This window comes from Gouania willdenowi, chromosome 11 (genome assembly GCF_900634775.1).
Source record: "Gouania willdenowi chromosome 11, fGouWil2.1, whole genome shotgun sequence".
NCBI lineage: Eukaryota > Metazoa > Chordata > Actinopteri > Blenniiformes > Gobiesocidae > Gouania > Gouania willdenowi.
Window position 1 is genome coordinate 11,709,315 of NC_041054.1, and position 26,573 is coordinate 11,735,887.

Genomic DNA, 26,573 nt, shown 5'->3' on the forward strand with positions numbered 1-26,573 from the left:
AATTTACGGTGTGGTTGTTTTGTTTTACGGACTTAAAAACTAAATAGAAATGCAGAAAATAATAAAAAAAAACCAGACAAGCAGCGTTTTTCTGTTTTAACCTTAAATCTTGTTCTGTTTGTGTGATATTTGGGTATTTAAGGAAAACTAGGACGACTGCTTTGTATTTTAAGCTCACCACACAGAGGGGACCCACATACGGGGGAGGACTTTTACTCCTTGACAAAAACATTACCGATGAACTGATGAATTGAAACGTTTTTAATCCACAAATAAATCCCCCCAACAAATTTATATTAAGAAAAGCATTCACATGATGTGGGATTAAATGAAGTAGAGGTGGTGTAATGAGTTTACTGGTGTACCTCGTTTCTTGTGATCATGTTGAGGGCTGTTGTAGGTGGCTCACGGTATTTATAACGTAGAAAATAAATAATTTTACTGCCCTCAAAAAAGCATCTATTGTTCCTCACACCAGCCTCACAGTCGATTGTCAGTCACCTATTTCTTTGGATACTATTTGGACCGTAACACCATAAAACGAAACATAAACATGAGCAGCTTTTTACGACCTGAAACATCACAGACTGCGTGAAAGCAGGAGCAGAAAACTGCTGAAATAAATCCTAAACAGTCCTATTGTGTGTGGAGACCGGGTCCAGAAAAACGCTGCTTATCTGATTTTTGATTTTTCTGTATTTCTGTTTTGGTTTTAAATCAGTAAAACAAAATAACCACACATTTTATTTGTTATTTTCATTTGGTTTTAAAACGGAATAACCAAAGAACGAATGGTACACGGGTTGTTTTTAACGTCTGCTTTTGAGCATTGGTTGTAACGTTGACATTTTAATAGCTGCTTTTTTGCTGTTGGTGCTGTGCTTTGTAATGTGATTGTTTTGTCTTAGTTAGTGCTACATTTCTGTTAAATAGTTGATTGTTTTTCATTTCATTTCCTCTCTTCTGTCCTTATCTTCCCTCCATGTTCTTCCTCCTGTGTCCCCCCTGATCTCAGGCCTGTGACCCACATACCTCAAGGCGCCATGCTGACAGTCAACACAAACTCCAGCATCAGCATTAAGACGGAGCCCGTTTCTCCTGGACGTGAGCGCAGCACACCGTGTCCTCCTCCTTCCACCACGCCGTCCTCCACCTCAGGAGGAGCCGTACTAACGGCGCCGCCCCAGTATCCCAGCTCGCTGCTGTGCCTGGAGCCGCCCACCGGCCGCTCGCCCGCAGACAGCGTGAGCAGCAACGCCAGCTCATTCGAAGGCAGCGATCGAGACGATGCTGGTGGAGGAGGAAGTGGCAGCGGAGGAGGAGGAGGAGGAGGAGGGGGAGGAGGATCAACAGCTGCCACTGATCCCTCCAACCGGTCTGTGCAGCCTAATCTAAGCCCCTCCACGGAGCTCCTCAGAGCCTCCAACGAAGCAGAGCAGGACGGAGGGAACATAAAGCGGATGCGTTTGGATGCCTGGGTCACATAGATGCCGCCACTATTTCTGGTGACACACCCCACGCTCATGCTTTAGCCCCTCCCACTCCCCTGACCCTAATGCCATGTGACACTATCATCACACAAACTGCCTCTATTCACTGACATCACTCTGCAGCGTTACACAGACTCACCAGGCTTTTGCCAAATTTTTCAAATATGAGAAAAACAGGGATTTCCCCGTCAGCAAAGTGGGGGCGGAGCCTTGGAGGGAGGAACGTTCAAGCTTTCAATGGATTCCTGTTATAGCGTTTTAGACTTTTATGAAATTCAAGGTGTTTCACCTTTCAATCAGTAAATACCACAGAAACATTTATTATCTTCACATCGTTTGTTCTGCACCACCTTCATGTAGTTGCGTCAAAACTCCTGACGTGGAAATCTGCGGTTCGTCGACTCACCAAGACTTCTGCGACGCAGCTTGCCACTTTAGAATCAGATATCATGTATCTAGTGTGTGGACCGTTTTTTATCCACGTCACTTCAATCGTGCACTATTGGAGGTAACGTGTATCATGACGTTTGCGGACTGAAACTGTCTTTTTGGGGTCGGACAAAAATGAAAAGAAACGGATGTCTGCTGCGAGATGATCAGGCTGCTGTGGAGTTGAGCAACATTTGCCAATAAATCGTTTCAAGAGATAAAAATGCCATCGGTGCATGATACGTATCATCATGACAAGCCAAGCAGGATAAACTGCAGATGCTTTTGTTGGCTTCCTATTGGTCATCACTTTGCTCACGGATGGAGTGCTCCTCCACGTGCGCTCACCTCACTTAACCTCAGCTCCTCGGCTGGAAGTCCTAAAAGTCCTGACGTTTGGAGCGTTGAGAGCGTTTGGAGCCCTCTGGTGGCTTTTCTCAGTAGGGGAACGTATTTGGTTCTTGCAGTCCAAGTGTTCTTTATCTGTTGGTATTTTATTAGAAAATACAAATCTGTTTTGAAGGTCCGTTAGTCGTTCAAAGTTAGGAAATTCTGACTTTGTATAACAAAAAAAAAAATCACTCCTTATACAAAAGCTTTGATGTCCTCTTTAGCTCACTATAGCTCTCCTTTAGCTCTTTTGCTGTGTTTCAAAAATGTGACAGAAAAAGACATTTTCTATATTTCTACCGCTTCAGTTGGCGACAAAAGTAAACTGGCTTTTCACCTTGAAATGACGTGTATGTACATATTAATATATTTGCATAGACTTTGCTAGGTATCCCTAAAAACAAGCAATGTGTTGATTCTCAGTGGATCTGTTTGCATATATGAGTGTGACTTTGAGATGTTTTTGAGCTGTGGTGCAGGCCGGCCGGGCGTCACCGTGCTGGTAGGTGGGACTCGTTTCAGTAGACCTGTTTTTATTCTAGTGTTGATGGTGTGTGCACTTTGTCTCTCACCCGCAGAGGCCTGCTTGATTGTGACGTCATCACACTCTATGGACTGATTTTCCCAATTTCTTTTTTTTTTTAAACACACACGATCAAAGACACGCGCTGTTTAGGGCACTTACGATCACCTGAGAGAGTGAAACAGAAGTTCAGACAAATGTTGGTTTTCCCCACTTTCAATCAAAGCCAAGAACAAATCTGTTTTGTCTGAATCATTTCATCTTTGTGTGTGCGTGCGTGCGTGCAAGTATTACTATGATCACCATTTAAATATAGGAACGTTTCTCTGGATTCTTTGACTTTTTCATCTTCAAGACGATGCTCAAAGTGAAGACTGCATCTGCTACTTTACACTTGATGCATTTCTTCAGTGTAGGTGAGAACGCAGCGTCATCAGCACAACATGTGATCAGCGATAGTTGAAGCGTCTCGTTGTTGTTAGCTTACCTCGTTTGACTGTGTGGTGAGCAGCTTCTGACAACATTTCTGCTTTCACTACTCAGTGTTTTCTCCAACAAGAATCTTTGTGACAAATTTGGGAAACCTGCTTGTTTGCAAATCTTTATTTACAGAAACCTACAATGTGGACTGTAGATATGAATATAATCAAAGTAAAGTTGTATTTTAAAGGCAAATAATTCTAATACGGAACCTTGTAAGAATTTCAGAGAAAACCATAAGTAGTTTTTCTTCTTGTAGGTGCCTAAACAATGATGCAAAATTGTGGTTTCCATCTTTTTCCTTGTGACTAACTTTAAAGTTAAGCCATTGTTTAATTAATTATCTGGAAACACCAGCTTTTACAGCTTAAATGCAAGAATATTCATTGGTAATGTTTTTAAATTACTCTGCTAACTGTTATCTACTGTGGAAAAACCATTTGAGCATAAATCTGATATCATTGACCATAGTTAATCTCTACTAGTATTCAAATGTGGAATACATGTACTCCTTTTTTATTTACTAATGTACAAGTATACTTAACTAGTGGAGTAAAAAGTGTCACTAGTAGTAGTTGTGAAACAAAATGGCCTACCAGTAGGGCTGCACAATTAATCATATTTTAATTGTGATCACAATTTTATTTGCCACGAATAAATTAACCTGATCTTCGGCAATATTTACATTTTAAATGTGGGCTCTGCTGCAGATTTACTAGTATACTCAGAATCTCATTAGTATTACTAGTATGCTGTTGTATTCTACTAATAGTACTAAAAAGTCAAAATATTCATTTGTAGTACTAGTACACCTAATGCAAGTGAAGTAAAATGGTTTATTACCAAATCTAGCACTCTGATTGGTTGTAATAGTTTTCCCCTTATTAGCGTATAAAGCTTGCTATTGGTACGTGTTACACTTTTTGTGTACTCTCTAACTCGTAAACCAATATTGAGTACATGCACTCCAAATTTAAGTGCTAGTAGGTGTTAGCTATGAGTAAAACTTGGATATCAACCAAACATCTTTCCAGAATTTAAATCCTTGTAATTTTCCCAAATGATCCTCCTTTAATAATTAGTTTCCAGAGCCACGCCCTCAGTTTCACTGCAGTTATTGTCATTGTTACACATGGTTTTCCCTCTTTGTGTTGGAGGTGCTTTTAGTCAACTGAAATATAACGGCGCCCCGATTGGCTTCCTGCCTCATGCAGGTTTGTTCATGTACATTTAAAAAGAAAGAAAAATAAAAAAAAAAAAAAGGTTCTCTGTCCAATTTTGCAGTGTAGTCACAAGACAATCTATATGAGAAATGAAACCCTGCACCCGTTATTTGTCGTGAACAACGTTTTCTAGCTTCTCACTATTTTTGGATTAATTTGTGCTGGTGACAGTTCCATTGTCTATTATATTATTATGGCGCTTTTATTTTATTGCTGTTTTTGTGTAGAATAGCCAACAGTTGTTTTTGTTTTTTGTTTTTATTTTAACTTCCTCGCTCTTATTTTACTTTTCTAAACACATAGTACTGGTTTCCTTTTTGAAACAACATGCTGAAAATTGCACGATCAGTTTTTATTGTGGTATTAGCAAATGCAATGAAGGAAATACCAGTTAAATGCTGCAATTTTAATTAAGATATAGAATATATTTATAAAAACGGGACAGAGCTGAAATTAGTAATTCATAAATTGAACGTGTAAATGCATGGGATGCAGGTAACAACTGATCATATGTTACATACAGTCATGATAAGGACATGCATCAAGAGTTGAGTTTTAAAAACAACTCAGAGTAATGTAGCATATGAGATACTAAAGATGAAATTTATAGCTAATATATTGTGTTGAGCTGGTCTGCTTTGGGTTTTGTTGTAAAGAAAATATTTCTTTTTGTTAAGTTTCTTTTTGAGAATGATAAACAGTTTGTGTATATTTTCATATACTAAGTATGCACTGATATGTTATTGAAATTCTATACCGCTTTTACAAAAAGTGTTTGTTGTACCAAAGTATCCAAGTCCCTTGAAACCTTATTCTTTTTGCGTATGTTTTACTGTATTTTATATATTAAATAGACAAACAGTGAAATGAGCTGGAGTCTGTGGTTGGTTTGATGCACTATTTGTCTGAAAGGAACAATCAATAATGTCAAAAAGCAACACGAATGTAACTATATATCACACTTTGCAACTTGAACATACCAATCATAAATCAATTTTACTTTATTTTCTGCTAATAAGGGCACATACTTGTGGATTACGGGCGCCCAAACATGCCCCAGTCTTTATTAAAATCTCGAAAGAATATTCTATGCTATGCTAACTAGCAACCCAATACTCACTGTACCTCTTCATCCACAATTCTTTCAACCCAACTACTCACCACAGATTGCAGCGTCCAAAAATGCTTTTTTTAAAATTTATTTTTTAGCATTTTTGGACGCTGCAATCTGGAAAAGAAAAAAAAAAGCAAAATTTTATTTATTGGGGCGGGGCCAACAGTAGTGGTTACTGATGTAAGAAGCCACTGAAACATCACTAACCACCATTCTCAGCCAATAGTAAAATTCAATTGTAATAGCGGGGTTTCAACCCATAGAGGGCAGTCACTGACATTTTTACAACAAAATATCCTAAAATTGAAATACTTTGACAGAAATGTCAAAATTTGGACAAGAATGGATAAAACACAATTTCATACTCAAATACATTTGATTTCAGAAAAAAAAAAAACTGGTCTGGGGTTTATTTACTCTGGAATATGTTGTGCGTAGCTTCTGCTAAATTTAATAGTTTACATTTTTCAGTCCATAGCCCAATTGTAACAGTGGAATGCAACTATTGTTGAACTGCTGATAAAGTCAAAATCAAGTAAGAGTTACAAAGTTTTAGCTTTAAACGTTAGTTTTGTCCTTTGGTAGAAGCAGAAAGTTATTGAACTATTGTGGCCCTTCTCTCGTACGACTTTGTTTTTATTTGCATGTCACATGACTGTTTGTCTTGAGGTAAACTCACGCTCTGCCCGAGCTGCATTTTTCAGAGTTTGTGTCAGTGCTGTTGAAACTTGCCCCTTGACAGACTTTTAAAAATCTCCTCCTACGTAAGAAAGGAAAAAACAATGCACGTTTCATAACTCAGCACTTTAAAACTTCATGTTTCCGTTTACACTAAACAGCATCTTGTGTCTTTATGAAACTTTATTAGGCTCCAAATATTGATCATGTTTGCTCGTTTAAAGTCAGAAAGAAAGAAAAAATACCACAAAGGAGACAACCCAAAAAAAAGGCTTTGTGAAATAAATGTGATTAATAAAACGGAAACACTCACGAGTCTCGGATATAAATACAACTTTAACAGAAAATAAACAGCTGTAAGAGGAAAAAAAAGTGATGTAACTAAACTGTATAAAAAGGAAGCAGTACACAATGAAAAGCAGTGAAACAAAAATAAATTATAACTATTTAGATTTTTGGAAGACAACAAAAATGTAAACAGAAGAGTTCCAGACATAAACATGGAAGCAGTGCCTTACATGTTATAGTTAAAAGACTTTAAGGCATTGTTTTATCAATCAAACTATTCCATGTTAAGCTTTTGACTGGGTCTCTTTGTTTGTCATATCTTTACTTTCAGTGTAGTGTTTTATCAGCCAACCATTCATTACTAAGTTTAGAGAATCAATAATCTGTCGCTTTAACTCATCAACCTCAATAACTGTAATTCTAATACATGCACTAAATTCTGTGAAAAATAGACATTTTTATTATTCAATGTTTTTACTTGAATGCGGTAAAGTCATTTAATCGAGACACGTATCAAACCCTGGAATGTTTGTTTTTTTTACTTGTCAACTGTCACACTGATTTTGTGAAGTGACTCATACGCTTGAGGTGTTGGCTCAAGATTGAAATGCGCCCGTTACAAAACACCCAAAGAGAAACCATTTTTTTTTAGTAAACAAGAAATGAACCAGGCTGTAAATGCAGTTTGATTATTATTAAGTCATAATGTCCAGCATCTCTTTAACCCCACCAATTCCTCTTGAGAGGGGCAGGCGTCGTGAGCGGTGCTACATCGAAAATGGCCTCCTGTCCCACTGAGGAACAGATGAAGTAGAAGTTGACGCCCAGCATGACCAGAATGGGAAAGAAGGAGAATCCAAAGCCGAGGCCTCTGATGCTGCTGCCCAGTGCGAGGCAGAGCCAGTAGATTAGCCTGCAGCACAAAACCACACGTTAGAGTCCAACATGAAGCTAATAGCATGGTGGAACATCCCTGGAACTTTATAAAATCAGCTCAGACTCATTAAAGAAGAGGTCTCAAAGCTCTTCATGCACTGTCCTGCTCACCAGTGGTGGCCTGGGTGCAACTTGATACTTCAGTATTTTGCCCAAGAAAACTTAAAGCTGCAACCCTCCATTTTTAAAAAATTCAGATAAAATCAGTGTGTGCCTCAGATCACATCATTTACTCCAAAAAGAAAGGAAAAAGGTCAAAATTGCTGTTTCAAAGTTGATTTTCCGTCTGCACCCTAAACACTGGCATTTTGGGATGTGGAGTCTTGTAAACAGATGCATAGAAGTTTTTTTTTGTTATAATTTGTTCCTGATATTTCATGTGATAACAGAATGAAGTAAAAACCCTTCAATGCACGTGTCTCCACATCCCACAATGCAACACGGGAACATTTCAACAAACTGAATGTTTACGTACTTTCAAGTGGCAATTTTGACCATTTTTGTTTCTTTTGAGTAAATTATGTTCCATCATTGATCTATGAGGCACACACTAGGATTTTATCAGTGCTTTAAACAGAACGTTTACTAGGAAGACGATCCAATCCACTGCCCGACTCCTAGACACTCGCTATTTACAGCAGGGCAGATGATTTTGGAGAAAGATACATGTGTCGCTCCCCCTTTACCTCCGTCTTTTTCCCAAAAGCACAAGCAACAGGCAGATGAGTTGGATCAATCCCATCGTTTGGCCTAAATTCACTTGAACAGTATTGCTTCATAACAAGGAACTGATTTGAAATGAATTTCAGGTTTTATTGAAGCTGCTGCTCTCAGCAGATTAGATCAGTTAACAGACATGAAGAGGTTTCAGCTGCAAATTGTTCTTTTACCAAAGACAAGCAATAAGACGTCCAGTGTCCTCCCAGTACGTTCTTTCACTTCATGGTTTTTCAAACTGCATAATCTATTACTCATGTTATCAGTATCAGTATAGTTAAAGCTCAAACTGCTCACAGTGTAAAAATATTCATTGTTTATAAGACTATTATTAATGTGTAGCTACTTAACTTGTCTTCTACTTTAGTCATAAAGCTTTCCAATCTTTAATTTGAGTCCTTTTACTTTTCATCAAAGTGTGAGTTACTCTGAAAAAAAAAAATGCTAGTTTGTTCTTTTTAACTGTATCAATGTAAAGAGAAGTTATTACGCTATGAAAGAACAATCAGGTGTTCAAACACAGTTCAAAGTGACAACAGGAGGCCACAGACGAGTTAAACATTAAATTACAGATTGATTATTGATGTGCACAAGCTCTGATAGCTTTAGATAGAGAAGTTTCTCCAACACAGAGGTCCAGGACAGGCTTCTGCGTAAATCAAAGTGTGCTTGAACAAGAAACTAAACCAAACCTTGTTCTAAAGGAAAGCCGAGTAACTAGGTAAATGTATCAGAAAGGAGTAAAAGTTCATCTAAACCAGGGATGTCAAACTGACTCTACTAATCTGTGGTGTGAAATAAGGACTCAAAACTAATGTCTTTGTTTGAGTGCAGAGTAGCATCAATAAATTACAATGTTTACTTTTTTTTTTTTTTCAAACAATACCTTTTTGAGATATTTGGAAAAACCTTAAATTTGCACAACTGTTATTACTATTTATAGATCAAAACAGCATGAAAACACGGTTAGATGGTGGTCCTAAAACAGACCCCCAAAACACACAAAACTAGAGAAATCATTGAATTAGATACAAAAATAAAGTCAAAGCTACAACATAAATGCAACAAAATGACAAAATAATCACAGATAATTAACCATCAATCACAAACTAGCAAGAAGACATGAATAAAAAAGGTGAAACAACCACAAAAAGTGACAGCAGATATCAGTCCACCAACAGCAGAGCAACAGGATGTTCCACAGTGTATAACTGGTGTGCGTACCTGCCAAAGGCAAAAATGATGGTGAGCAGCGGCACCAGCTTAATCAGGTCGTGGCTGATGTAGGTTGCCATGACAGCCAGCTGTAGGAAGTAGAAGACAAAGAGCCCGGCCGATTCGTTGACATAGTGCCAGTGCACTGCCACCTCTCTGTTGTGTAGTGTGTTGTGGAACATTGGCCTGAGTGAGCTGAAGCGCAGCCGAGCCACGCCCTGCACGACCACACCTGCACAAACACACACACACTACCATCATCATCAGATCACTATCGTGTCATCTCATTTGTCCAACAAGTTTTTCCCACAGCTTACCAAGCAGAATAGGGATGGTGGCGAAGAACGCGCAGCGCAGTGTGTAGATCAGCCTGAGGGGGGCGCTCTCCAGCAGGGGGGGGTCAAAAGGAAGGAGGGCAAACCCCCCCCAAACCAGGAGAGGGAAGAGGAGCGCTCCTGCCACTGTGGCCAAAACCACCCTCACTTTCTCACTGCACAGATCCTCACACAAGTCTGAGGAGGAAGGACACAGTCAGCAACTTCACAGAGTGGGATGAGCATGACTCAGCAACACAATATCAGTGATTGGAAATGTTTTTTATGTCACATTTTATTTACTTTGTTCTCATCAGCTAAAAGGCAGATTGATCTTATTCTGTTTTATTTTCAGTCAGGGTAAATCTTTTCCATCTGCATTTTAAAACCAATTTTTACTGAAACAATCTTTATTTCTTTTTCCGCATCACTGCAAAGGTTTCCTGCTTGTGACAGATTTTACTTTTTCAAATTCTGCTTGGAAAAAAAAATAAAATATTGATTATATAAGGAGAGGCAAACACTTTTAGTGCATCCAAATGCATTTCAAACTCTTGCTAAATACATTTTTGGCAATGTTGTATTATACATTCTACACAGAAAAATTAAATCAATGATTCATCTTAATTTCCATAATGATTTTTGTAGGTAAAATTTAACTATTCTAATAATGTTAAATAGGTTTATAACATTAGCTGGGTTTCCATTACAGATTTTTGCTAAATAAAAGTGATATTTCTAAATGTAAACAAAGTATAATTGCGCTTTCAACGTTTCCAGTGAAGGTTGTTTTGGGCAGGAGCCTCGTAACTCGTGAAATCTCATCCCGCGAGACTTCACTGCAGGAAGATGGACGCTCCCAACCTCCTTATAACACTCTGTATTCCTTTGTTGGTTCACGTCTAATATGACAGTAATCATTTTTTTTTTTTTTTTTTTTTTTTTTTAAAGGATTTTTTTGGCTCTAGTGGCCTTTATATGACAGTTGCTTGACAGGAAAGGGGTCAGAGAGAGCAGGGAATGACACGCAGGAAAGGGTCCCAGGCCGGGAATCGAACCTGGACCCGCTGCAGGTGAGGAACTATAGCCTCTGTACATGGGGCGGGCGCTCAACCCACTGAGCTAAACACCGCCCCAGTAATCATTTTTTAAGTGTAATGCTAAGAAATGTCCTGATCTCCTCTTCTGTCTACACGTACCGCATCATGTTTACTCAGAGAGCAGTGGTCATGTGCCCTGTGATGTGTATTTGCGGAAAAGGTGTTTCCATAGCACTTTTGCAACACATTTCAATATCGAAACATCTGAAATACCTCCTCATTAAAGTGTAAAAACCTTTTTGCCATTTTTGAGTTTTTTTATTTTAAATTCAGGCGTTCCCATTACCATTTAATTATTGCGCTATTTAGATTTTGCACATTTCCAAGGGTAATGGAAACGCAGCTACCGTCTTGAATCAATCAAAGGCCCCTGAATCGAATCATTGCAGACTTTGTGATTTCGTACCTACCCGTGTTGTGAATAATGGATATACTGTATCATATCGTAATGAAACTGGTGATTTACACCGTACTTAAACGAGGCCCAAAGCTGATGCAGCAGGTGTGATGATACTCACAGTACTTGTCATAGTCTTCTGTCCCCTCCTGATGAACCTGCACTGCTGAGTCAGGCTCCATCTGCAGCTCCTTCTCCACCTCCTCCACATCTCTGAAGTGTCGCTTTGACTCCTCTGCAGCCTCTTTGCCAGACGGATGCACTATCATCACATTTGGTGTGAAACTCTCATCCCCCTTTTCCTCTTCCTCCTCTTCCTCATCGTCCGCTAACGATCCATCTCCTTTGTCGGCGTGCTTCTCCACCTCGTTGTCGTCGTCCCTCCACCTTTCTCCCTCAGGCATGCTCTCCCTCCATTTGGCCTTGTTCTTTAGGTTGTCTTCTGTCTGGCTGTGCTCCTCTGAAAGGTCCTGGCTTCCCCCACTGAACCCTGTGTCCCTCTCCTCAGGATCCCAACCTTCTTTTTCTGACCACAATTTACCTTTGCCCATCACAACGTTTTTATTTTTGTCTTCTGACCAAGGTAAGGTTGCTGGCTCGAAATGGGCAGAGCTAATTTTTAATTCTTTCTCCTCATCGTCCTCTTCTGCACTGCTGACATCTTCAAGGTTTATATTTACTGCAGAGTCCAGCTCTAAAATTGGACCCGCAGGTAAAAGTGCAGCATCCTCAGGCAAAACCGCAACGACACCACTTGACATTCTCAAGCCTTTGACTCAAAGTTTTCTCCTTTCAACCAGTGGTGTACAGCCAAGAGACTAATAATGGATCCTCGTGCAGCTGCAAAACATCCTTTCTGGTAACATTTGCTGATTCATCTGCAAGGTAGAGAATGCACTGTTAAAGCATCGTTTCTTCACCCCCATAAACAGAAATAGGGAGAGGGGAAATCAAAGTCCAATGTTTATCAAGGGTGTGCAGCCACAAAAGGCCTTTCCAGGCCTGACACAGGCTGACAAACAAGTTGGAGTTTCTACATTTTTACTAATAGTGACAAATAATAATCTGAAACTGTCCACTTGCGTTGACAAATCACTGTAGCAGTTGCTATTGCATCTTTTCAATAGAAAATAAATAATAATTAAAAAAAAAAAACGGTTTGAAAAACGGCAGAGAAAGATATAATTAAAAAAAAAATGTGATGAGGCAGAAAATTATACATTTATTATTATTTTTTAATTTATAATTAAACTTTAATTTTTTATTTTTTCCTCAGGAGTTTCAGCAATGACAAAACGCTTTACATACCTTTGAACCCCGTATCAAAATGATATATATATATTTACTAAAGACAACATTAATGTATTGGCATGTTCAAAATACTGAAGGTGTTTCACAGACTAGGAGAGCGTTATGGAGCAGTCCTGACTGAGGAATGTAGTTACAGCTAAAACTAGTTGAGCAACTCTTGTTTCCGTCAAGTTTTAACCAACAAAGAAGTTAACATGAACGTTACCGTACGTACCCGCTGTAGTTCCTCCGTTAACATCACCAAAAGTCGCTGTATCTGAAGCTGAACCCGTTGTTTTACCCAGAGAAAAGAGACATTAAATTAGCTGTCAGGTGAAGCCAGGTGTTCTTTCCACTGAACGTTTACACACTCGGAAATAGAAAAGTATCACTCCGCCGAGACACCTGAGAGCGTCACAAGTAGACCGCCCACGACCGTGACGTCATCACGTAGTCTCGCAGTTGTTTGTTTGTTTAGCTTTATTTATAGGCAGATTAAGAAGGAACGTTTTATTATAAAAAGGAAAAATTATATAATAATTGTATACCAATTTACAGAAAATATATACCAACTTAAGCATGTACATTATACGTGAAGTATGTCTATTCGAATGTTAATTTAAATGAAAATGTGAGTTTTGCAAAAGTGATGAAGTAATGAAAAGTGAGTAAACTGATTTCATTTTATGGGATTTATTTTTGGTATCTTTTAAATTTTTTGATATTATTATTATTATTATTATTATTGTGGGAGTCAGAATGTTCTGCTGCTTTGTGACAATGATGATAACTAATTTGTAAAATGTCAACTCTCCTACTTTTAATGTAATTAAAGGTTTTATAAGAATTAGACTGCTTTTGCAGGACTTAGTGCTGTAGATAGTGGCAACTAATGCTCATGAACTTTGAGGAAAACTGCTGTTAAAGCTTTAATCCTGCAGCTACAGCCCCAATTTTTAGCTTAAAATGTTGCTACAATCTTCCTCTTTCTTAAAATTATACTTTGTGTGCTGTATTAAGCCCATACTTTGCATTCACAATAGGACTTTTGCCACAGGACTTCTGTGATCAGACCCTATATACTCTACCTTCCTTGATCATCAAGTGGAACCTGGTATGAATCTTGCACTGCACTATGGCTCAAAATAAAAGTGTGTTAATTGCTCAGTGGGTGAATGTAATGCTGTTCATTATTTGTGAATACTGACAACAAATATTTTATCTTTTGTTAATGTGTACAAATGTCTGTTCATGAACAATAAACACATACATCCCAAGTAGTTTTTTTTTTCGCATCACCAAAAAATGAAGGTATGTCTATAGTAAGGGATAAAAACGGCAAAAAAATTTAAAACGTCTCAAAACGGAAGTAAGGCAAGGTAAGGGATAAAAAAAAAAAAAAAAAAAAGCCGGAAAAATTAAAACAGCCTCAAAACAAAGGTAAGGTTACAGTAAAGCAAAAAAACGGGCGAAAAAATTTAAAATACCTCAAAACGAAGGTAAGGCCATCGTATGGCCAGAGAATGCCAAAAAACGGAGGAAAGGCAATAGTAAAGCATGAAAATGCGCGAAAAAATTTAAAACGACTCAAAAGGGAGGTAAGGCTTTAGTAAGGCATAAAAAGGGCGAAAAAAATTTCAAACGTCTCAAAACAGAAGTAAGGCTATAGTAAGCCATGAAAACGGCAAAAAATTTAAAACGCCTAAAAACAGAGGTAAGGCAATAGTAAGGCATAAAAACGTGCGAAAAAATTTCAAATGCCTCAAAACGGAGATATGGCTATTGGAAGGCATAAAAACGTGCGAAAAAATTTATAACGCCTCAAAAAGGAGGTAAGGCAATTGTAAGGCATAAAAAGGGTGAAAAAAATTAAAACGCCTAAAAACGGAGGTAAGGCTATAGTAAGGCATAAAAACGGCAAAAAATTTAAAAACGCCTTAAAACGGAGGTAAGGCTATAGTAAGGCCTATAAATGGCAAAAAAATTTAAAACTCCGCAAATCAGAAGAAAGGCTATAGTAAGGCATGAAAACGTGCAAAAAAATTTCAAACGCTTCAAAACTAAGGTAAGGCTATAGTAAGGCATAAAAACGGCGAAAAAATTGAAAACGCTTCAAAACTAAGGTAAGGCTATAGTTAGGCAAAAAAACGTGCAAAAAAATTTCAAACGCTTCAAAACGGAGGTTAGGCTATAGTAAGGCATAAAAACCTGCGAAAAAATTTCAAACGCTTTAAAACGGAGGTAAGGCTTTAGGAAGGCATAAAAACGGTGAAAAAATTTCAAAAGCATCATTACAAAGGTAAGGCTATAGTAAGGAATAAAAACGGCAAAAAATTTAAAAACGCCTTAAAACGGAGGTAAGGCTATAGTAAGGCCTATAAATGGCGAAAAAATTTAAAACGCCACAAATCAGAAGAAAGGCTATAGTAAGGCATAAAAACCTGCGAAAAAATTTAAAACGCTTCAAAACAAAGGTAAGGCTATAGTAAGGCATAAAAACGGCTGAAAAAATTCAAACACCTCAAAAAGGAGGTAAGGCTATAATAAGGCATAAAAACGTGTAAAAAAAATTTCAAACGCCTAAAATCTAAAGTAAGGCTATAGTAAGGCATAAAAACGGCTGAAAAAATTCAAACTCCTCAAAAAGGAGGTAAGGCTATACTAAGGCATAAAAACCTGCGAAAAAATTTCAAACGCTTCAAAACGGAGGTAAGGCTATAGTAAGGCATAAAAGCGGCTAAAAAAATTCAAACGCCTTAAAACAGAGGTAAGGCTATAGTAAGGCATAAAAACGGCAAAAAAATTTCAAACGCCTAAAAACTAAGATAAGGCTATAGTAAGGCATAAAAACGTGTGAAAAAATTTCAAACGCCTAAAAACTAAGGGAAGGCTATAGTAAGCCTTAAAAACGGCAAAAAATTTAAAACGCCTCAAAAAGGAGGTAAGGCTATTGTAAGGCATAAAAAGGGTGAAAAAAATTAAAACGCCTAAAAACGGAGGTAAGGCTTTAGGAAGGCATAAAAACGCTGAAAAAATTTCAAAAGCATCATTACAAAGGTAAGGCTATAGTAAGGCATAAAAACGGCAAAAAATTTAAAAACGCCTTAAAACGGAGGTAAGGCTATAGTAAGGCCTATAAATGGCAAAAACATTTGAAACTCCGCAAATCAGAAGAAAGGCTATAGTAAGGCATGAAAACGTGCAAAAAAATTTCAAACGCCTAAAAACTAAGGTAAGGCTATAGTAAGGCATAAAAACGGCTGAAAAAATTTCAAACGCCTAAAAACTAAGGTAAAACTATAGTAAGGCATAAAAACCTGCGAAAAAATTTCAAACGCTTCAAAACTAAGGTAAGGCTATAGTAAGGCAAAAAAACGTGCAAAAAAATTTCAAACGCTTCAAAACGGAGGTAAGGCTATAAGTAAGGCATATAAACGGCAAAAAATTTTTAAAACCCTTCAAACGGAGGTAAGGCTATAGTAAGGCATATAAACGGCAAAAATTTTTTAAAACCCTTCAAACGGAGGTAAGGCTATAGTAAGGCATAAAAACGTGCAAAAAAATTTCAAACGCATAAAAACTAAGGTAAGATTATAGTAAGGCATAAAAAGGGCGAAAAAATTACAAACGCCTAAAAACAAAGGTATGGCTATAGTAAGGCATAAAAATGGCTGAAAAAATTCAAACACCTCAAAAAGGAGGTAAGGCTATAGTAAGGCATAAAAACGTGTAAAAAAAATTTCAAACGCCTAAAATCTAAAGTAAGGCTATACTAAGGCATAAAAACCTGCGAAAAAATTTCAAACGCTTCAAAACGGAGGTAAGGCTATAGTAAGGCATAAAAGCGGCTAAAAATATTCAAACGCCTTAAAACAGAGGTAAGGCTATAGTAAGGCATAAAAACGTGTAAAAAAATTTCAAACGCCTCAAAACGGAGGTAAGGCTGTAGTAAGGCATGAAAACGTGTGAAAAAATTTCAAACGCCTAAAATCTAAAGTAAGGCTAGATAAAGTCAAAAAAACCTGCAAAAAATTTTCAAACGCTTCAAAACGGAGGTAAGGCTATAGTAAGGCAAAAAAACGTGCGAAAATTTTTCAAATGCCTAAAAACTAAGGTAAGGCTGTAGTAAGGCATGAAAACGTGTGAAAAAATTTCAAACGCCTAAAAACTAAGGTAAGGCTATAGTAAGGCATGAAAACGTGTGAAAAAATTTCAAACGCCTAAAATCTAAAGTAAGGCTAGATAAAGGCATAAAAACCTGCAAAAAAATTTCAAACGCTTCAAAACGGAGGTAAGGCTATAGTAAGGCATAAAAACGTGCAAAAAAATTTCAAACGCTTCAAAACGGAGGTAAGGCTATAGTAAGGCATAAAAACGCGTGAAAAAATTTCAAACGCTTCAAAACGGAGGTAAGGCTATAGTAAGGCATAAAAACCTGCAAAAAAATTTCAAACGCTTCAAAACGGAGGTAAGGCTATAGTAAGGCATAAAAACGTGCAAAAAAATTTCAAACGCTTCAAAACGGAGGTAAGGCTATAGTAAGGCATAAAAACCTGCAAAAAAATTTCAAACGCAACAAATCGGAGGTAAGGCTATAGTAAGGCATAAAAACGTGCAAAAAAATTTCAAACGCCTAAAATCTAAGGTAAGGCTATAGTAAGGCAAAAAAAATTGCGAAAAAATTTCAAACACCTTAAAACGGAGGTAAGGCTATAGTAAGCCATAAAATCGGCAAAAAATTTAAAACGCTTCAAAACGGAGGTAAGGCTTTAGGAAGGCATAAAAACGGTGAAAAAATTTCAAAAGCTTCTTTACAAAAGTAAGGCTATAGTAAGGCATAAAAACGGCAAAAAATTTAAAAACGCCTTAAAACGGAGGTAAGGCTATAGTAAGGCCTATAAATGTTAAAAAAATTTAAAACGCCTCAAATCAGAAGAAAGGTTATAGTAAGGCATGAAAGCGTGCAAAAAAATTTCAAACGCCTAAAAACTAAGGTAAGATTATAGTAAGGCATAAAAAGGGCGAAAAAATTTCAAACGCCTAAAAACAAAGGTAAGGCTATAGTAAGGCATAAAAACGGCTGAAAAAATTCAAACACCTCAAAAAGGAGGTAAGGCTATAGTAAGGCATAAAAACGTGTGAAAAAATTTCAAACGCCTAAAAACTAAGGTAAGGCTATAGTAAGGCATAAAAACGGCTAAAAAAATTCAAACACCTTAAAACGAAAGTAAGGCTATAGTAAGGCATTAAAAAGGGCAAAAAAATTAAAACGCCTAAAAACGGAGGTAAGGCTATAGTAAGGCATGAAAACGTGCGAAAACATTTCAAACAGCTAAAAACGGAGTTAAGGCTAGAGTAAGGCATAAAAAGGGCGAAAAAATTTCAAACGCCTCAAAACAGAGGTAAGGCTATAGTAAGGCATAAAAACGTGTGAAAAAATTTCAAACGCCCAAAAACTAAGGTAAGACTATAGTAAGGCATAAAAACGGCTAAAAAAATTCAAACACCTTAAAACGGAAGTAAGGCTATAGGAAGGCATAAAAACGGTGAAAAAATTTCAAAAGCATCATAACGAAGGTAAGGCTATAGTAAGGCATTAAAACGGCAAAAAAAATTTAAAACCCTTCGAAAAGGAGGTAAGGCTATAGTAAGGCATAAAAACGTGTGAAAAAATTTCAAACGCCTAAAAACTAAGGTAAGGCTATAGTAAGCCATAAAATCGGCAAAAAATTTAAAACGCTTCAAAACGGAGGTAAGGCTTTAGGAAGGCATAAAAACGGTGAAAAAATTTCAAAAGCATCATTACAAAGGTAAGGCTATAGTAAGGCATAAAAACGGCAAAAAATTTAAAAACGCCTTAAAACGGAGGTAAGGCTATAGTAAGGCCTATAAATGGCAAAAAAATTTAAAACGCCTAAAATCAGAAGAAAGGCTATAGTAAGGCATGAAAACGTGCAAAAAAATTTCAAACGCCTAAAAACTAAGGTAAGACTATAGTAAGGCATAAAAACGGCTAAAAAAATTCAAACACCTTAAAACGGAAGTAAGGCTATAGGAAGGCATAAAAACGGTGAAAAAATTTCAAAAGCATCATAACGAAGGTAAGGCTATAGTAAGGCATTAAAACGGCAAAAAAATTTTAAAACCCTTCGAAAAGGAGGTAAGGCTATAGTAAGGCATAAAAACGTGTGAAAAAATTTCAAACGCCTAAAAACTAAGGTAAGGCTATAGTAAGGCATAAAAACCTGCGAAAAAATTTCAAAACCTTTAAAACGAAGGCTATTATAAGGCATAAAAAGGGCGAAAAAATTTAAAACGCTTCAAAACAGAGGAAAGGCTATAGTAAGGCATAAAAACGGCTAAAAAAATTCAAACACCTTTAAACGGAGGTAATGCTATAGTAAGGCATAAAAACGGCAAAAAAAATTTCAAACGCCTCAAAACGGAGGTAAGGCTATGGGAAAGCAAATAAACAAGGCTGGCCTGAGAGCAGTGTGAGTGCTATGTAATATGTGTAAACCATAGAGTTTTTTTTTAAATTTCATGCCAACTACAAGTACAAAGTCAATCATCTGAAATAAATTACATTTACAACACCAACGAATTGTATCAAGCACAATTTCAATTATAATTACACCATTATTGTAATTAATTATCAATTACGCCATTACAAATATAAAATTGACCCCAACCCTGGATCAAACCCTACTTCTATCTTCCTTCAAGTGATTATCAGCAAGTGGAACCTGGTTCAAATCTTGCTCTGCACAATGTCTGTAACCTTGGCTCTAAATAAAAGTTTGTTTGTTGGTCAATGTGATGCTGTTCATTTTTTTTTGAATACCGACTACATGTATCTCATCTATTGGTAATGTGTACTGTACAAACTTCTGTTCATTGACAGTAAACACATACAGCCAAAGGAGTTGGCTATTCTTTTTCGCATCCCACGGAAATGTTCAAGTTATTTTGTTGCTTTTATTTAGCCACTTTGCAGTCGCATATTTTTGTCTATGGTGTTTTTTTTAATTATCCATATTGTGTTTAAGGAATACTCATCCAGGATTGTCTATCTCCCTATATGTGGTAATTGCTTTCTTGAGTAGGAATGGTAATATTGCCACATCTCTACACTGTTCCCAAGAACGTTTTGAACATTACATGTGATGCAAATAATCAAAAGGGAACTGTTTATATTCCTATATGTGCTTTCAAAACTGAAATAATTAAGATTACTTTAAAAAAAAAATGCAATCATAAATTTTTGTATCTTTTTAGCAGTAAAATATTACTTTACAAAATCATATTTAATTTTTTAAAAAAAGTTGAATTACTTTTGTATGAGAATGCACACAAAATACCATGATTATGCAAGTTTTTTTTTTCCTTTATTTAACCAGGAAAGCCTCATTGAGATTAATCTTTTTTTAAGAGAGTCCTGTAAGCAAATTAGGTGTAGGAGACTTGCTCAAGGCCCCACAGTGAATTTGAACCTTCAAGCATCCTGTTCCAAGCCCACTTCTGTAACCACTAGGCCACCACTGACCCACATAGGTTAGTTTAACTACTAAATAACATAAGCTAATATTAATAAATCACGCATTCTGGACATAAATAAGCAAAGAAAAATCACACAACACGCTCAGAACCCAAAATGCGAAGATCATTTTGTTTCAAATGACCTTAATCACACAATTTATTGACGTCTCGTTCAAAACTCACAAAAAGGCAAACTCCATCCTATAATCAGTTTACAACACAAGGTCAAATTTTGGTGAAAAAGACAATTTGGCTTTTGGAAACATCCACAGTTAACCCAACCCAGAGAACTGTTAATATACAGCAAAAAAAAAAAATGATACAAGATAACTGTTGCAAGGTCACTCCAACAGGGGAATCTGGTCTCATGAGGGACACTAAACGTCCTTTAAATAATTTCATAGATACTTCAGATTAAAGTAATGACTCCAACTGTTACAAATGAAATGGTGTCATAGTTTAGAGTAATTCATTCAACATAGAATTGGGGCTAATCCATGCAAGAATATAATTTCAAAAAGAGCCCCAAACCAACAGGCTACACCAGACTCTTTTAATTATACATTCAAAACAAATAAGGCAAAAACAAATGTTTCAACACAATCAGCTGTGTAATACTATTTAAAATATAACATTTAAGTCACTAAATCCCTCATCGAAGACATAAAAATGTGTCCCGGAAAAAGACTAAAACTGCACATTAGTGGCACCAAAGGAAAAAGCCAAGTTAATTTTAAATGTTGCAGTTCACAAATACATACAGGAAGTTAAAATCTTATTTTTAATCATATGAAATGCACATTTTAATTCTTCCTTGTAAGTTTTTCTTCAATGTGGCAATAACGAGCCACGGGAGATGCAAGACTCAACGAAATAAATGTTAATCTCAATTACAAAAATAAAGAAATATTGCAGATGATCTCACCTGAAAGGGCAATAAAGTGTGTTCACATCAATGCAAAAAAAAAAAACAGACAAACTTGTTAACAGCCACATTATTACATTTTGAACAACGGTATTGTATATTTACTTGGGCTTCTTGCTACTTTATTTTTCTAAATCAAGAATTTACAGTGCTGTTGCTCACGTTTTAAAAACTTTGCACTGAGATCGAAACAACTCATCTGTGGGCCAGAATGCTTAAAAAAACAAACGTTCATTTAAAACTTACAGATTAAAAACTTGCAAGAAACTTCAGGTGGGAGGGCGTAAGGGTTGGCCGCAGTTTTTTATGTGATCACAAATTTCTTACAAAGATATCAACAATACAAACAGTAAATAGATAATAAAATGAAGGAAAATACATTTTGAGTTAAACTGTGTCCTACATTTGGCTAACTGCTATACTACTTGTCAACTACAAGATAAAAAAGGCCTACTTTTCCTCCAGTTAACCTTTACTCGGGCTAGCTAATTAAAGTAGAAGGTGATCTTACACTACTTTATCAAACATGAAAACTAAACCAAAAGGGAAAAAGATTTAAGGACAGATCAAAAGAAATAATGATGACATTATCAAAGAGACGGTTCTTATTTAATGAAGTTTTCCTTTCCATCTTAAGTCTGTTTAGAACACTCATCTCCATCAATTGATTTTCCAGCTACCTGCAAAGAGATTAGTTTTACTGTAACCCAAGCAGACAAATACTAATTATGGAAGGTGTGAAATGACAGAACAGTCAGTCTATATTTTTAACTTCCACATGACTGCTCAACAAAAATGTTACTTTTTTTTTGCCTCATCAGAAAAAGTAAAAATCATTAAAATCATCAATGATGACAAACATGTTAGTTAAAACAATGGAACAGCTTCAGAGGCTCTAATTCTAACCAATGGACAAAATGTTAAAAGCATGGTTTGCTTCCCCTGGCTATGTTTTCATCTGCAATTACTACAGATTTATTTATTTTTTTTAACTTTTGGTCAGACCAAGATTGTTCATCAAGCCTGGTCACTATCATCACCGCTTGCATCCTGGTGAACGAAAGTCTCTTCTGTATCCATGGCAACCGCATGACTGAAATCTTCCACCACCTTTTCTACACCTTCTGTTTCCACTTCCTCTCCGACTGCAGGGGAATCTGTTTCGTCTTCAGAGTAGTGTAAGAGAACGCCATCGAGCTGCGTAGGACTTTTGGCTTTGTTGGGCGACCCTTTGGGACGACCTCGCTTTTTGCTGGGCGTGTCCACCTCGCTTTTTTTAGGACGACCCCTTTTTCTTGGAGGACCATCATAAGCAGGTGACAAACCCTTGCGCAAATGTGCTCCTTTTTTAGACTCAGCTTTACGAGGCCGCCCGCGGCTGCGACGAGGGGCGGCAGAAACTCCTTCTGGAAGATCCTCCCGGGGGTATTTTCTGGGCCTTCCCAGAGGCTTCCACACTCTTGGCTTTTTAAGCTCCTCTGCAGTGGGGAGGGGGTGCTTCCTCGGCCTGCCTCTTTTTACCGGCAGTGCGTTCAGGCGTGGCCGACCACGCTTCTTGCCCTTAACAGGTGTGCTAAGTATTTTCCGTGGTCTACCTATTTTACGATGACCCTTGTACGCAGAGGCTGTCTTGCTGGTAGAGCCTTTAGGCCGACCTCTTCCTCTTTTTACTCCCTGAGAGCCCTTTGCTGATGGAGATGCATCCGTTTTTTTGGGCCTCCCTCTTCCTCTCTGAGGTGTAACAGCTTTCCTCCGCCTGCCTCCAGCCGTACCTTCACCAACTGCATCATCGCCCTCAGCACTCGCCTTGTCTGAAGAGCCCTTTGGTCGACCTCTTTTCTTCTGTGTCGCACCACCGTCTTCCTCACTTTTAAGCTTACGCTTTGAAGATCCTTTTGGACGTCCTCTTTTTTGTTTCCCAGTGCTGCCATTTGGTAAGTCTTCAGCAGGTTCATCACCTGGACTTTGGCTGAGTGACTTTTTTGGCCGGCCCCTTGTTTTAGGTGAACCATCTCCCAGGCTTTCGCCTGATTTCTTGGATTCATCCTCTTCTGGACCTTCTACACTGGAAAGTTTTGGACGCCCTCTTTTCTTTGTCCCAGACTCGCCATTGGGTGTGTCCTTCGGCTTCATGGCACCAGATGGTCTTCCTCTTCCCCTTTTGACTGGATTATTGTTGGGCACTTCCACACCAACCTCATTTTCATCAGTCGCGTCATGAACTTGTTCTGCCTCTGCTATAGCAATGTCTTCTTCCATGCTGCTAACTTTCCGTTTGGACTACTGCTGTTGGGCTGCACCTGTACAAAAACCAGATATAAAATGAATGACTTTATTTCAAATATGTATAATTAACTTAATTGACAAAGACATTAGTAATTCAGGATTTTAACATAACAATTACATTGTGTGCACACAGTATATGAGCATTTATATATATATATATTTTTAAATTGTGATGTTGAATGAAAATAATGCTTGTGCCAAAAGGAAAAAAAAATAATGCAGTTTTAAAAATTATATTATAATCAAATGGTGATATGTGTTAATATTTGATATGTTTTCTATGTATTTTATTTTAATCTTATAATTACCAAATTTTGTCATTAGAATGCGGAAGAAATGGATCTAGACTAGGGGTGGGAAACCGCTGGGTACCTCATGATACAATAAAAAAAAACTCACGATAACGATTATCTCACGATATGACGATACTACGATTATCGATATATTGGTATAAATCGGCACCCAAAAATCGTGATACAGCGTGAAATCGATTTTTTTTTCACACCCCTAAATGTGATGATACTTTCAGTAGACGTTAGTGGTTTAGTCTGTTTAAATGTTGAAATATTTATATATATACTAGAATATACTTGATTCTAGTATTTATTGACTGTTTATTAAAATGTTCACCCTCATTTAAAAGCAATAAGTGACAGATATCACTCTACACTTCAAGGTTTTTTGATTTTGTGACCAATCTGTGTGTAAATTAGAAGAATTGTGTCCGTGTTTGTGAGAAAGAATTTTAGACAGTTACATTTCTTTTGACAGATTAAAATGGACTGCAGTAGTGTGACAAAGGCACTTGAAAAATTGTGAGCCCCTGCAAAAATTGTGGATTTTCATTAGATATTTGACTTTAAAATGGACTTGGATATCTACAACTGAATTATTTGCTCATTTATACACCTCATCTAGAGGCAGTGTTTAAAATATCACTATTACAACTCAAACGGTTTTCACTGAGAGCTTTGCATTTCATAAACATTAAATACAAATTCTGTCCAAAAAATAAATAAATAATAAAATAAAATTCCTTTAAACATTTACTTGAATAAATAAAATATTAGTAGGTTATACACAGTACAGTAATAATCACATAAGATAAATTAGACACTACAATAACAAAAAAAAGCATAAATTAAAATTTACGTTTTTTTTAAAAAAATAAATAATAAACTGGGTGGAAGATAATTAAATAAATATATTATTTGACTAATAAACAGCAGATCAACTTATCTGCATGCAACTATTTAGTGGGCGTGGTTTGTGGGAAACGGTAGAGAAAGGAAGATACAATTTTAAATCCAGCACACTACTCCACATGTTTCAGAATTCACCACTCCCAGAACAAAGATGGATTGTTTACTCTCCCGTCACAATACTACCACAGAAAAGCGCCGTCCACGCGTGGTTTTTTTGCGTATTTTAAGGGGGTCTAATGCATGTATTAAACGGTCGCATCCGCTCCGTCTACTTCCTGGTTCTCCCCTCACTCAAGGGCGGGAAAGTGCTCAGTCCCTTCAGTACCGCTACAGGAATATTATTAAAAATGCACATTTAAGGCGTATATTTGCAGTTTAAAATACTCAAAATATTCTCTAAAAATTATACACAAATGCTAAACAAATGCCTAAATGCGAGAAAACATCGGTCAACGCTTAAAGGCATTGAACTGCTAAAACAGCAGTGCATGCAATTGTTTTCCAGGAAATAGTCTATATCCAAGTCGAAGGCTGTAACATGAGTAGGAAACGGCCGGTCAAAGATAAACCCACACGATTCCAGAAAACATTTCATCTCGTAGAAACTCCATTCTGCGTAATTTAATCATGTTTTACTTATAATTAAATGGAGCAAACGTACCGTAGAAGAAAATTGCGCGTGTATTGTTGCTGTGATGGCTGTTCAAATTCAGACCTCTTCCGGCTGTCCGTGACATTCAGGAAGTGCCGTAAAAACCAACAACACGAACACAGCGTCAACAGTTCCGGTTGCGACGGTTTAATAAAAGAGCCAGATAAACACATTTTTGAAATTAAAAATAGTAACTTAATGGTAAAATTGATTTAATTTAAGCTAGAAATATTACCAGTCTATATAAAAATACCGAAGAGTTTCAAGACTCAAACAAAAAACAAAAATTGAGCTAAAATACATGCACCGTTTTCTGGGTGCGTCACTATCCAGTATACAGTCTGGTGTGTAACAGCGAAAAGATCAACAATTTAAATTAATGAAATAAAATGAAAATGGGTCGGAGTCAGGCAATTTTAGGCAAAATTAAATAGCGGGATTTAAAAAGTGCTTTAGCGTTTTACAATATTAGCTGAATATGTGAATTTTACATCAAGTTGAGAAATCTCAATTTCTAGCACAAGAGACGATGATCTGTGTTAATGAGTTATATATTAGTAAAAGACGACTCTGAGGTTTATATGTTTAAAACTTCTTCTCGAGCATAATTATTAGCACTATTGGTTAATAAATCAGAAAGAGTGAAATTGAAAATACTGTTAAAAAAAAAATAAAATAAAAAAAAAACAGGCATTGAAAATAAAAGTCAGATTTTTCCAGACATCATTTGCAATGACTCCAAAATAATGTTTTTTTTTTTTGATGAACATTAAAAATGTATTTAGCAAGAATTGCAATATATGTTTCCATAACTGTTTACAGTCAAACATTTTGATGCGCTCAATTTTTGATAAATCACAAATCTGTGTGGATTATTTGTGTAGGATTTTCTGAAGATTTGCTGTAGCAAGTTTAGTGTCAATTAAGCTAAAAAATGGTGAGAGGAGAATTGTTTTATAACTTTTACATTTTTTTGATGATGATTTGCAATAGGCTTAAAGTTTCTTCAGTATTGGGGCAACATTTTGGTGCAAGATGCAAATCTGTAGCACATATGGTCTCTCTGTTGTAATTAACTAACCATTTTTGTGATTTTATATAAAAATTGTGATTATGCAAGACACCGTTTCTCTGTACAAATTTGTTCAATGTAGGTAGAAATGATGGATGCTGCATGTGAGGTTCATATTATATCAATAACACAAATACGTTATTTGTTTGTAGTTCATTTGGATGGGGAAAAATATATGCCAAATGGAAATACTTTGACAAAAATGTCAGAATTTGTATACAAATCGATAAGTAACACTATTACTTCATAATGAAATAAATGTGTTTTCAGCAGAAAAAAAGTGGTTTGGGGTTCAGTTACTCTTTAAATT

The 26,573-nt window shown here is 36.7% G+C and overlaps 3 protein-coding genes across 8 annotated transcripts in view; 1 reads left to right on the forward strand and 2 right to left on the reverse strand.

Moving 5' to 3' along the window:
• Window positions 1-5,405, forward strand: part of LOC114471925 (myocyte-specific enhancer factor 2D homolog) — a 32,198-nt gene extending 26,793 nt beyond the window's left edge. For all 6 annotated transcript variants that reach the window (XM_028460911.1, XM_028460915.1, XM_028460916.1 and 3 more), the window contains one exon: window positions 1,016-5,405. In XM_028460911.1, coding sequence (XP_028316712.1) covers window positions 1,016-1,487 — 472 coding nt within the window. In that variant the 3' untranslated portion in view covers window positions 1,488-5,405. The remainder of the gene's footprint in view (window positions 1-1,015) is intronic.
• Window positions 5,406-6,645: 1,240 nt separating this feature from the next.
• LOC114472392 (uncharacterized) lies at window positions 6,646-13,003 on the reverse strand. The gene is made up of 5 exons (XM_028461640.1): window positions 12,820-13,003; window positions 11,416-12,172; window positions 9,801-9,995; window positions 9,493-9,715; window positions 6,646-7,528 (listed from the first exon to the last, which is right to left on the reverse strand). Exons 2-5 carry the CDS (start codon window positions 12,053-12,055, stop codon window positions 7,336-7,338), a joined length of 1,251 nt encoding a protein of 416 aa, XP_028317441.1. The 5' UTR covers window positions 12,056-12,172; window positions 12,820-13,003; the 3' UTR covers window positions 6,646-7,335.
• A 7,226-nt stretch (window positions 13,004-20,229) lies between these two features.
• On the reverse strand, window positions 20,230-25,328 carry LOC114472092 (chromosomal protein D1). The gene is made up of 2 exons (XM_028461189.1): window positions 25,201-25,328; window positions 20,230-23,348 (listed from the first exon to the last, which is right to left on the reverse strand). Exon 2 carries the CDS (start codon window positions 23,305-23,307, stop codon window positions 22,066-22,068), a length of 1,242 nt encoding a protein of 413 aa, XP_028316990.1. The 5' UTR covers window positions 23,308-23,348; window positions 25,201-25,328; the 3' UTR covers window positions 20,230-22,065.
• Between the last annotated feature and the right edge of the window lie 1,245 nt (window positions 25,329-26,573).

Coding starts and splice junctions, on each gene's coding strand:
- LOC114472392 (XM_028461640.1), bottom strand. CDS start 12,055: ATGTCAAGTGGTGTCGTTGCGGTTTTGCCTGAGGATGCTGCACTTTTA. Junction 9,996..11,415: donor AGAAGACTATGACAAGTACT/GTGAGTATCATC, acceptor CTTCCTCCTCAG/ACTTGTGTGAGGATCTGTGC. Junction 7,529..9,492: donor ATCATTTTTGCCTTTGGCAG/GTACGCACACCA, acceptor TTTGTGCTGCAG/GCTAATCTACTGGCTCTGCC.
- LOC114472092 (XM_028461189.1), bottom strand. CDS start 23,307: ATGGAAGAAGACATTGCTATAGCAGAGGCAGAACAAGTTCATGACGCG.